We start from the raw sequence: 12,963 nt of genomic DNA, 5'->3' as shown, positions 1-12,963 counted from the left end.
TGTAGGGTGTGAGATGTTGATCTAAACCTAATCTCTCCCATATTGTTTTCCAATTTTCCCAGCAGTTTTTGTCAAATAGTGGATTTTTGTCCCAAAAGTTGGGTTCTTTGGGTTTATCATACACTGTCTTGCTGACGTCACTTAGCCCAATTCTATTCCACTGATCCTCCCTTCTATCTCTTAGCCAGTACCATATTGTTTTGATGACCTCTGCTTTATAGTATAGTTAAATATCTGATACTGTTAGGCCACCTTCCTTCTAGTTTTTTTTTTCATTATTTCCCTTGATATTCTTGATCTTTTGTTCTTCCAAATGAACTTTGTTATAGTTTTTTTTTTTTTCTAATTCAGTAAAGAAGCTTTTTGGTAGTTTGAGAGGTATGGCAGTAAATAAGTAAATTAATTTGGGTAGAATGGTCATTTTTATTATGTTAGCTAATCATACCCATGAGCAATCAATGTTTTTCCAATTGTTTAGATCTAGTTTTAATTGTTTGTAAAGTGTTTTGTGGTTGTGTTCGTATAATTCCTGTGTTTGTTTAGGTGTCTTTTGAGTATTTAATGTAGAGGTTGATCTATGGACTCTTTCTTTTTTTAATTTTTAAATTTTTTTAAAAAATTTTTAATTTAATTTAATTTTAATTTTATTTTTTACAAAAATTTTCCATGGTTACATGATTTATGTTCTTACTTTCCCCTTCACCCCCCTTCACACACCCCCATAGCCAATGTGCATTTCCACTGGTTTTAACATGTGTCACTGATCAAGACCTTTTTCCATATTATTGATCGTTGCATTGGTATGGTCGTTTCGAGTCTACATCCCCAGTCATGTCTGCATCAACCTATGTGTTCAAGCATTTGTTTTCCTTCTGTATTTCCACACCTTTAGTTCTTCCTCTGAGTGTGAGTAACATTCTTTTCCATAAATCCCTCAGGATTGTCCTGGGTCATTGCATTGCTGCTAGTACAGAAGTCTATTACATTCGATTTTAACACAGTGTATCAGTCTCTGTGTACAGTGTTCTTCTGGCTCTATTCCTTTCACTCTGCATCAATTCCAGTAGATCATTCCAGTTCACATGGGATTCCTCCAGTTTATTATTCCTTTGAGCACAGTAGTATTCCATCACCTGCATGTACCACAATTTGTTCAGCCATTCCCCAATTGAAGGGCATACCCTCATTTTCCAGGTTTTTGCCACCACAAAAAGCACAGCTATCAATATTTTTGTATAAGTCTTTTTATCTATGATCTCTTTGGGGTACAAACTCAGCAATAGTATGGCTGGATCAAAGGGAAGACAGTCTTTTAGAGCTCTTTGGGCATAGTTCCAAATTGCCATCCAGAATGTCAGTTCTGGTCTCCAATTTGCTTATTATTTCACATGATTAAGGGGCAGTTGGGTAGCTCAGTGGATTGAGAGCCAGACCTAGAAATGGGAGATCCTAGGATCAAATTGGACCTCAGACACTTCCCAGTCACGTGACCCTGGGCAAGTCACTTGACCTCCATTGCCTACCCTTATCACTCTTCTGCCTTGTAGCCAATACACAGTATTGACTCCAATGGAAGATAAGGGTTTAAAAGAAAAAAAAAACATTAAAAAATTATTTCATGTCATTTCTGTGCTTCTTTTTCCAAGTGGGAGATTCTGTCTTTTAAGCTATTATTTTCCTTTTGAATTACTTTCATTTCTTTCTCCCACTTTTCTTCCCATTGTTTTTCCATCTTTCTTACTTGGTTATTGAACTCCTTCTTGAGTTCCTTCAGAACTTGTGACTAATTTCCACTCTTTTTGGAAAGTTTGAATGTGTTTGCTTGTTTGTCACTCTCTACTATTGCCACTGTACTCGTCTGTTTTTCTCAGTAAAAGTTCTCCAGGGTCAGAGGCTTTTTTCTGTTGTATCTTATTATTTATTTTGGTACTTGTGGATTGTAGTTCTTGAGTGTTGGTGGCCATGGCTGTGTTGGTTTTCTCTTCTCTTCTCAGCCAGAAGTCTGAGTGAGGAGGGCAGACAGCAAGCCATTTTTGCCCTGAGGCTATTTTTCCAGTCTCCCTGCATCTTCTATGGGCAGCCTGTCTCTACCCTGTCTCTGTGCCCACACTTCACACTCGTCAGCCATGGGTCCCAAGTCTGGCTGCCAAAGCTTTGCACTGTCCTCGGGGTTAAGTCTGTGGTGCACTCAGTCATCCCCTGATAACCTAGAAATTGCCATGGCCCTTGCTCTGACTCTGGCACACTAGGTGGTATGATCACCTTGCACTTTGGTAGTTGTAATTTTACCCCCTTATAGAGTAGAAATGCCCAAACCCTGCCTATCTTCAAGGCTGTTCCCCGCAGCTGAGCCCCTTCACTCATCTGATTTTGATTTTTGTCCTTTTGAGATGCTTTGTATCAGGCAGTTGTGCAGAGAAAAAGTCCCTTCTTTCTACTCTTCAGCCATCTTAGCCCCAGAAATATTGGGGGAAATATAATGAGTACAATTGGGGCATGTTTAATTTAACATATCTTTAAGATTAGATAAATAAATGTTCAACAGCCAGTTAGAGACAGAGATTTGAGTTTCAGCGAAAACTTTTTTTTCCATCCAGGACTGGCTAAGTAACTGGGATTCATTAGCATAGATCATTGAATTCATGAGAACTTAATAGATCACCAAGAAAAAAAGTAAAGAGGGAGAAGAGGATAGGGCTCAGAACAGAGTCTTGGGGGATACCAGTGGCTGGGGAGTAACCTGGATGAAGATAGAGTAAAGAAGACTGGGAAGGAGTGGTCAGAAAGTTAGGAGGAGAACCAGGAAAGAGTAGTCTCATAAGACATATCATCTCCTGACTGTATTTTCCCTGCCAGTTCCCTATGTCTGGGAATCTTTTCTTCTTCATCTCTACCCACTGGCTTCCTTGACTTCATGGAATTCCCAAATAAAATTCTATCTACAAGAAACATATCCCAATTCCTCTTAATTCTACAGCTTTTCCTCTGTTAATTATCTACAGTTCAACATATATATATATGTATGTATGTATATGTATATATATATATACATACACATACATATATACATACATTATATATATACATATATATATAATATATATTATACCCATATAAAAGCTGCATGTGTTTGTAGTTTGTATTGTTGGTACCCAATCATTTATGTGTCATCTCCCTCATTAGATTATGAATTTGAAAGCAGAGACTGCCTTTTGACTTTCTTTGTATCTCCAATGTCTGGCTCTTAATAAATGATTATTGACTTGCCATTGAATGATTGGTTGATTGATTGATTGTTCAGCTCTTAGTACAATGCCTGATTGTAAATATATTTTAATTGAATGATTAATTGATTAAGCCTACCTGGAAGTCAAAAACATCAAAAATGCTGGACTGAATATTATCTGGTGCTAGAAGTCCTCATTTCAGCCCCCTTTGCTCAGCATCTAGCACAGTACCTGGCATAGAGGTACTCTATATATCTATATACATAGCTCTTAATAAATTCTTGCAAACTGGTGAATTGTCATAACCTGCCTTTTTCCTACCCATTTCAGGAATATATCCACCAAATTCTGGCTCTAAGATCTCCTATCAGTGACCCAAGGCAAGCCACACCATCAAGTTCAATCTATGTTTCTTTTTCTAATGCAAAATGAACATAGCATTACTCGTACTGCCTACCTTAGGGCTTCTCCAACATCAATACATCACAGAAATATGAATGGTTATAATTAAAAGTGGGGCCCAAGGATCACTGTTTTCATGAAGAACAGCGCATGTTTTCCTATTTATGAAGTCTTTTGAAAGGTTAATTACACTCGTGGCTGTGGTTCGAACACAATTCTTGGGAAATGCTTTTGTAACAACAGGTTGGCAGAGTATGGGAACCATCTGCTTCGTACAAATGTTAAGGTAGACGCTCAAACTTGTGAGGTTAACGATTACAGATTGCTCCATCTCTGCGTGGAAAGAAAATCCATGTTGTGTTGATGTAAAGTTTCTGACTCTCCTTGACCCTGGGCCTAGAAGGAATGCTAAATAACACAAAGGATAGCATTTGAAGGCACTGAAACTCTGAACAGCCGTTATCTTTGTTTGCATAGATTCAGGTTATCCAATGAGGCACAGAACACAGGGGAATATGGTATTTATACAGAATGTCTCCTGAGTAAATTAAGCCTCTCTGTCTGCCTCTGGCCTTGACCCATTAATGGGAGCAAGATCATAGAGGCAAAATTTGTTCCTTGCAGAAATATGTCATTTACTCTACAAAGAAACATAAAACGTTGCTCTGTTGACCCCCCATAACAACAAACTACTCTCAGGGATGGCAGCAGGGGCAGTGAGAGATGTTTGGTCATGGAGAATTTCTCTCTGCTCCCTCCTCCCATGGTACATAGCTGTGGCTCCCTCCTCTTCCATTCTCAGGGAGTTAGATGGAAAGAGCTGAAGCAGTGAAGACTCAGCACATGCCATTGGAAGCAGGAAATGTATTACAATAAAGGGAGCTCAGAAAAGGGTGTACCATTGGGTAAATCATGTGCCTCCATCCAAGGATCCAAGAGGGAACAGTGGAGGCCAGGTGAAAGTTTTGAATTATAAATAGGAGAATGAAATGGGTATGGCTAGAGGTACAACTTACCCTTCATAAGAACACAAAGGCATCTACTTGAGGAGGTATATGGGGGTGCAGGGAAGGCTCACCTTTCTAGTGTGAGGGTTTGCTGAGCCCTTTTCAGGGCTGCTCATCCACCTTTGGGATCCACCTTTCAGGCAGCTTTTACCTGTGCCTCCAAGAAGCTAAAACATGGTCAGAGGATGCACCCCAATAAAACTGTCTTGCTAGGTAGGCTAAACCAGGCTGAGGGGAACTAATAGGACTCAAACCCATCAGTGAGTTAGGGGGATGCCTAACCCAAGTACATAAAGACTTTCCACTTGGGAATGGGCAGATGAGAAGAATTTGTTAAAATAGCCATTAAGGCAGCTGAAACAAGCACTGTGGAATGCTTTGAGCTTGGTCAGACATTGAAGAAGCCACAGTCATTGTCCACTGTGTCCTGAGCCATTGCTAGTTACCCTGACTACTGTCTTGCCACCGGACTTGGATGACTCTGGAACAGAGAGGGTGAGGCCAGTGACTTTGTACAATTGATTCACCTAAAACCAGTTTATGCCCAAGCCAAGACATCACCCCCTCATGTCATTGGTGCTGCTCAGAAAAGAAGGATTGCCAAGAACAACATCCACAACTTGAGGCCATCTGGTCACAACTATGCAACGACCCTCTAAAACTTCCATAGGAGTGGCAGATTTTCCAAGGGAACCAGTGCTCCCTCCATTATATTTCTGCATTGAAGTCATAAACTAACACTTAAAAGGTCAGTAGTTTGGATGGGAATTCAGAAGGCAGGAAAAATATGGAAGGGGCAATCTTGGAGGTAGTGGATTCTTACTTGAGGTCTTCAGGTAAGTGGTGGGGCACTGGACTTGGAATAAAGAAGACCTGGGTTCAAAACCTACCTCAGATACTTATCAGATTTTTCTGATCCTCATTTTACTCATCTGAGAAAAGGGGATAAGAGATTTCTAGCATTTATATGGCAAGGGTAGTTGGGTGGTGCAGTGGATTGAGCAGGGGGCCTAGAGTTAGGAATATCTGAATTTAAATCTGGAAGAAGACATGAACTAGCTGAACATTTACCTTGGGCAAATCACTTAATCCCTCTTTGCCTCTATTTCTTTTCTGTAAAATGGGGATACATTAGAGAACGAAATGATAAACCACTCCACCATCTTTGCCAAGAAAACCTCACAGACAGTCTATGTAGTCATGTCCAGTCTGGCTGAGATATAGAGTCATATGGAGAAAGGTGCTATTTTCAAGGGGAATTGGATTAGGTAATGTTTGACCATCTCTGTGGAGCTAACATTTAAGGATTCCAGAACTTTATGATCTGGGATATGGGAAAAGTTGCATTCTCACCCTGCCAGTCTGAGGGAGCCTCTGAGAGGTAATCTGGATTCAATGTCAGCCTTAGAGTCAGAAAAACCAGTTTGCATCCTGTTTCAGCCAATCTAAAAACTGGGACACTGTGAGCAATTGATTAAGCTCTTTCACCTTCAATGCCCTTATCTGTAAAATGGAGATTAATCATAGTGTGTAATTAGAATTTTCTCCCCAGAACTCTCTTTGCCAGCATCCCAATTGAGTATTTAAGCTAACCTACTAAGGTAGGGAAGACATAAGTTTTGAGTAGCTCCTCCCTTATGTTCTCTGCTCCCATGAATGCAGTTTTGGAAGATGGGTGAGAATCAGTGTTTTTTACTTAGATTTTATAATTAATTCTTTTATTTCTTCTACTTCAAGGGATTATTAATAAACCTTATAAAATATAATACATGGAGTTATTGGATATTATTTTAAATTTAACAATAGCAAGTACCACTCTGGGTCATTGCAAGGGATCAAGAGAGACAACAAATTAATAGCAAATGGAACAGATCTGTCAACATTTTAATAGCCATCTACCTTCTTCATTAATAGGAATGGAATCTTCACATTTGGAATGTAACATTTCAGTTCCTGATGAGAACTATTATTCTGAAGGAGACGAACAAGTGTAGAGGCTAAATAAGTTATTACAGAAGAAACACATGCTGAAGAAAATACAATTTTAAGAGCATCAAGAAATCAGTTCTTTTTTTCATAATATCTTATTTTTATTCTCAATTACTTATAATGACAAGTTTTAATCTTCATTAAAAAATTAGACAGGCCTAGAGACAGGAGGTCCTGGGTTCAAACCCGGCCTCAGCCACTTCCCAGCTGTGTGACCCTGGGCAAGTCACTTGACCTCCATTGCCCACCCTTACCAATCTTCCACCTATGAGACAATACACCGAAGTACAAAGGTTAAAAAAAAAAAATTTAGAGCAGAATTTTCTCCTTCTACCTTTCCCTCCCTTCTCCTCTTCCTGAAATGGCAAGCAACCTGATATAGATTTTACATGTGCAATAATGTAAAATATTTTTCTATATTTCCATAACATATTTCCATATTGTGGAAGAGAACTAAAAAAAAAATGAAGAAAGTGAAATATAGTATGTTTCAGTCTGCATCCAGACTCTATCAGTTCTTTCTTTGGAGGCAGATGGCATATTTCATCGTTAGTCCTTGGGGGTTGTCTTGGATCACTATATTGTTAAGGATAGCTCAGTCATTCACAATTATTCATCACACAATATTGCTGTTAACTGTATACAATGTTCTCCTGGTTCTGCTGACTGAACTTTGTATCAGTTTATATAGATATTTTCAGATTTTTCTGAAATTATCCTTTTCATCATTTCTTTTAGCACAGTAGTATTGCATTATAATTATATGCCATTCCCCTGTTAGTAGACTTTCTTTCAATTGCCAATTCTTTGCTACTACAAAAAGCGCCACTATATATATATATATATATATAGTGTGTGTGTGTGTGTGTGTCCTTTTCTCATTTTTTTTTATCTCTTTGGGATACAGACCTAGTACTGGTATTGCTGGATAAAAGGGTCTGTACAGTTTTAAAGCCCTTTGGGCATAGTTGCTCATCACTCTCCAAAATGACTGGATCAGTTCCCAATTTACCAACGGTGCATTAGTGCCTCAGTTTCCCCACATCCCTTCCAACATTTGATATTTTCCTTTCCTTTTCTGTCATATTAGCCAATCTAATAGATATGAGGTAGTTTGAGGGATCAATTCTTAAGATGTCTGTGTAAATGGAATTAGTTCTAGCCCATTCATAGCTAAACTTGTACTTAACCTAGGCATAGAATGATGACATTCTCACCTCCCTTAGTGGGGAGGTGAGACGAGTTACCCACACGTGACAACAAGTAACAAATCAAGAACAAGGGACGGCCCTTTGGGCAGTCCAAATCAGTGTAGAAGCTGCCATTTGTCCACTTGAATTAGAGGTGGACCCACAGGAAGTGAGGAGAGACACTTTCTCTTTAAGTATGTTGGTTACTTCCTGTTGGGGCAGTTCCCACCTTGAACTTGGCGCTGAAGGATCTCTGCTGAGACCTCAGGCAGCTTCCACTCTGAATGGTCACGTGGATAGGTTAGGCTGACTTCCTTGGCCTACCTTGGCTGCTTCTAAATTCTGCCTTAAGTAGGCTCTAGCCTATCTGATTGCTAGGCCTTGAGGCTTGTAGCCTGATTTATTTAGCCTTTTAACCTTCTCTCTCCGTCCAGAGAGGCCTGGACTATCCTCTCCCTCTCTTTATTTCCTTACCTTTTACCTTCCTAATTGTAAATAAATTGCCTTAACCCGATGATGACTTGGGTCTGATTTAATTACGGAATCAACCTGAATGGTTGATTCTTGGCGGCAACACTTTAAATATATATATCTATAAAATACCTAAATTTCCCTCTTACATGTCTGAAATAGAGAAAACTTCCAAATAATTTTAAAAAAATACATTTTGCGTATGGAATAAATAGTGAAAAAAGAAGAACTGAAAATCTGCAATAACCTCTGCCCCACATGCTTACTTTCTCATATCTATAAAACCTTCATGAGGAAATCTTTAGAGTTGTTCATTCATTTCTTTCATGTCTGACTCTTTGTGACCCCATTTGGGGTTTTCTCTGCAAAGATACTGGAGTGGTTTGTCATTTCCTTCTCTACCTCAATTTACAGATGAGGAAACTGAGGCAAATAACATAAAGTGACTTACCCAGTGTCACAAAGCTTGGAAGATGACAGCAAAATTTGATTACCGGGAGAAATTTACCCATCTTGTGCACCAGCTGCACGATGGCATATTTGCATGAATTCTGGTAATAGATGCTGCTGCTATACTTTCCCAGGCACCAGTGGAGCGAAGTGGGACTGTGGGTGCTTGTTCCCATGGTTTTTTGTGTGATGTGTGACAATATTGTCAGACATCTTCCACGAGGACAAAAATAACATCAAGATCAGCTACCAAACTAATAGTAAAGTATTTACGTTGGAAGGGTGACCCCAGAAGACTAAAGTGGAAGGAGAGTTGGTGCACGATGTCCTCTTCATAGATGGTCCTGCTCTCAGTGGGGCCTCCGAGACTGTGATGCACTGCAGGATGGCCTGTGCCAATGTTGTGCTGAACAATTTACTACAAGAAAACACAGGTCCTCCCCCAGTTAGCATAGATGCGTGTTTCTGTGTGTAAAGATGCACTAACATATATGTAAATATATGTTGTAGCAAGTGGAGAAATTTTGAAAGCTATAATTATGTTCACTTTTCTTGCCATTGTGCTTTCAAATTATATTCATGTAGATAATGAGGTTGACACACACATTACCAGATGTTTAGGAGGCTTTGAAGGAAAGTGAGGTGGGACGTGGGACCCCAGGGGAAATTCTGGAGACCCCTAAGTCCTAAAAGGATGTGTGATAAGCCACCACTCGGCCCCGGACCTCAGGAATGTGGTTTGGCCAGAGAACTAGCCTGGTGGGATGTAACCCCTGGAGCCTACAAAGGAACAAAATATGACTTATATCCCATGTATATGAACCCTGCCCCCCGCAGGGATGTGCACCTGACACCCCAGACATCAAGGCTCTTCCCCCCATTTCTCTGCATACCCCTCACTTGTCACCTAGCCGCCTGTGTCTATAAACTCTATAAGCTCTTCTCTCCTCCTTTGGAGAGGTCGTCTCCATCTTGCCTCCCTGCCATTTAACTTTTTCTTTCTAAGAAATGTCTTTGTTTTCTAAGATTTGTTCATTCCTTAAGCGAGCCAGCCTGCCCAGACCAAGCTGGACTTCCTCCGCCAACAGAAGGATGGGAGAGAAGAAGTATTTGACTGCCTACAAAGTGAAGATCCAAGAGCCGTTGGGCCAACCTCCTTGTGGTATGCCAGTAAAACCTGCACCGTCTACCGGTGTGCCAGGAGCCTGAATCGCTTCTGCTGGCATCGTCCTGGGAAGATTCTGAAGCTCCTCTGGCAAGAGAAGGAACTGGACGCTGAGCTTCTTCTCCAGCTGAACTGCTCAGAACACAACTCTGACAAGCTGGCCGCGGTCTTCGAATGCCAAGCATACATTTACCTCAAAGACCTTTCTGCAGAGTTCTCGTCCAAAGCAGTCACTCACATGGAAGTCAGAAGGAGTGATACTAAATACACTGAATGTCTCTCTGAAGAATTTTGGTGTCGATTGACACATGGGAGACGCGGGCACAGGATCGTCCAGCATGGGGTGCCGGCAACGAAGATGGCAGGGCATGCCGTGAGTATGTTTTTCTCTTTCATTTTGGGAAGAAACCCTGAATGTCAGAATCTCAGCTATGAGTCAAACTGTTCTCCAGGACTTAGAATGCAGATCTAACAGGCTGAGGGAGCGTCTTACACACTACCTCGTTATTGATCCGGTTCTCCAGAACCGAACCGAGTCTAAATTGTATGCCTGAGTTTTAACAGGGAATGGGCTCAGTACCTTTCAGTATCCTCAGTACCTTGTGGACCCAGCTATGGTTTCTCAATGCTAGGAAGCTAAAGTGGAGGTGACTCAAAGGTCAGAAGAAAGACATATAATGGGTACAAAGGGTTTGTGACAGAAGGAGGGATAAAAAGTTATCTCCAACATGTATGATCAGAATAGGAGTTAGCCTGCTCTGACAAAAAGAAGGAAGGCTGCCAGAGAGACATCCCAGCCCTACGCTGGAGCTCACATACTCTGGTTTCTTCAGTTATCAAGCATTGACTTTTCTCTCCTTCCAGCCTCTTTGAGAAAAGAAAAGAAAAAAGAAAAACCAGAACTCCTAACAAATCCAGAGAAACAGTCCCTGCCCTAAAGGAGCTTACCTTCTGATAGGGAAGACCAAACATTTAAGGAAAGGTATTAAGGTAGGAAAGACATGGTGAGTAGAATGGCAGAGGGGGGGTCAATTTTTAGTCCTTTTTCCTAAGACAAGATAACATTGTTTTGATTATATCACTTTGAGAGTGGGTTTGAAGAGGTCAAGAGAACAGAAATGTTGGAATAAATAGGAGACTCCCTGGTTCTCTGGGGCATTGGTCTAAATGGTGAAACTCTTCTCATGTGCGGTCTTCCTTCCCTCCCTCCCTCTGTCCCTTCTTCCTTCCTTCTTTCCTTCCTTTTCTTTCTCCTTCCTCCCTCCATTCCTTCCTCCCTTCTTCCCTTCCTTTTTTCTCCTTCCTCCCTCCATTACTTCCTCCCCTTCCTTCCTTCCTTCCTTCCTTCTTTCCTTCCTTCCTTCCTTTTCTTTCTCCTTCCTTCCTCCCTTCCTTTTCTTTCTCCTTCCTTCCTCCCTTTTCTTTCTCCTTCCTTCCTTCCTTTTCTGTTTGTCTCTTCCCCCTTTCACAAGCTCAGACAGAATTTACACTCATATTCAGCAAAGCAATGGAAAATGAACTCTTTATCTAAATGAATCAACCTTTACAACTTAAAAATCTCCACCACAAAGAGGTTGGCTTGCTTTGCAAGATCCATATATAGGGAATGGACTCTAGAGGAAAAAAGAAAAACAAAAACATCTGTCTCAGCAGATGGAGATAAGATGGGGGAGGGGGCAGTCTGGGAGGACTTTACAACTCTACAGGTATACTAAAGTATTTGATAAGTGCTTTATGAAGCAGAGGAGCTTGGAAAAATAGATGTAGAGTCTGGAAGACCTGAATTCAAGTCCTGCTTCTGGCACATACTGATTGTTTGACCATGGATGAGTCATTTAGATTCTCAAGTTCCTCAGGCATCTCTCCAAGACTGTGACTTATAGAATAATAATTGATTTCTACTGGTGGAGGGATTTTCCTCATTAGAATTTCTCTATACTTTTAAAATTGTATGAGAGGTAAATAAACAAATCTAAATTTAATATACCTCTACCCATGATTTATATATATATATATATATATATATATATATATATATATGTCTGAATCTAGATGTAGATACATTCATTTACATGTATATATGTGTATATATATACACAATATAATATCCACACATATTGATGGATTGTATGTGTATATATGTATGCATGTATTTATATGTATTATAGAAGTGAAATCAAAGAGACAGGAAAAGTCTGAGAGAAGGAAGGAGGCAGGGAATTACCAGATAAGAGAAATCACAGAAGAATTCCCAGAATTATTGTCATTTAACTTAGATCTTTAAAAATATGGGTTGCAGGGGCAACTGGGTGGCTCAGTGGATTAAAAGCCAGGGCTAGAGAAAAAAGGTCCTGGGTTCAAATCTAACCTCAGACACTTCCTGGCTGTCAGTTAACCCCCATTGCCTAGCCCTTATTGCTCTTCTGCCTTGGAACCAATACACAGTATTGATTCTAAGACAGAAGGTGAGGGTTGAAAATAATGGGGGGGAGGTTGCAAGAGAATGATGAAGCAAGATTTAGAAATGGAAGGTTGGAAAAGAATTGCAGGCATAGCAAATAGAGCAAGTACAAATTTGAATGGGGAAAAGTGGAGGATATTTAGAAGAGATGTCTGCTAGTCCAGTTTGGTTGGCACAAAGTCTACAGATCATAAAGGTCTCAATTTACAGAAAGCTAGAAGGGACCTTGTAGCAGTTACATTTAACAATAGTCATGGCATAATGTCAGGAAGAGCAGAGTTCAAGACTCAACTTTGACACTTACTAGCTGGGTAACCCTACTCAAGTTATTTACTGCTATGTGCCTCAGTTTCCTCATATGAAAATGTAGATAACATTAGCACCTTCCTGGGTAATCCTAGTCAAGTTATTTAACTGCTATCTGCCTCAGTTTCTTCATATGAAAATGCAGATAACATTAGTACCTTCCTCCCAGTATTGTTGGGAGGATTAAATGAGATAATATTTGTAAAGCAGTTTGTCAACTTTAAAGCACTGTGTGAATGCTAGCTATTGTTATTATTATAGACCATCAAACTCTTCATCACTCTCGTCACCATCA

General features: G+C 40.2%; 1 protein-coding gene across 1 annotated transcript in view; it reads right to left on the bottom strand.

Annotated features, from left to right (window-relative positions):
- C4H1orf87 (chromosome 4 C1orf87 homolog) overlaps nt 1-8,912 on the bottom strand; it is a 108,790-nt gene extending 99,878 nt beyond the window's left edge. Inside the window, exon 1 of the mRNA XM_044674776.1 lies at nt 8,781-8,912. Coding sequence (XP_044530711.1) covers nt 8,781-8,912 — 132 coding nt within the window. The remainder of the gene's footprint in view (nt 1-8,780) is intronic.
- Between the last annotated feature and the right edge of the window lie 4,051 nt (nt 8,913-12,963).

The sequence above is a fragment of the Gracilinanus agilis genome, chromosome 4, assembly GCF_016433145.1.
Source record: "Gracilinanus agilis isolate LMUSP501 chromosome 4, AgileGrace, whole genome shotgun sequence".
In the NCBI taxonomy this organism is placed as follows: Eukaryota; Metazoa; Chordata; class Mammalia; order Didelphimorphia; family Didelphidae; genus Gracilinanus; species Gracilinanus agilis.
The sequence above is the reverse complement of the archived record's forward strand: the minus strand, read 5'-3'. Positions and strand labels throughout refer to the sequence as shown.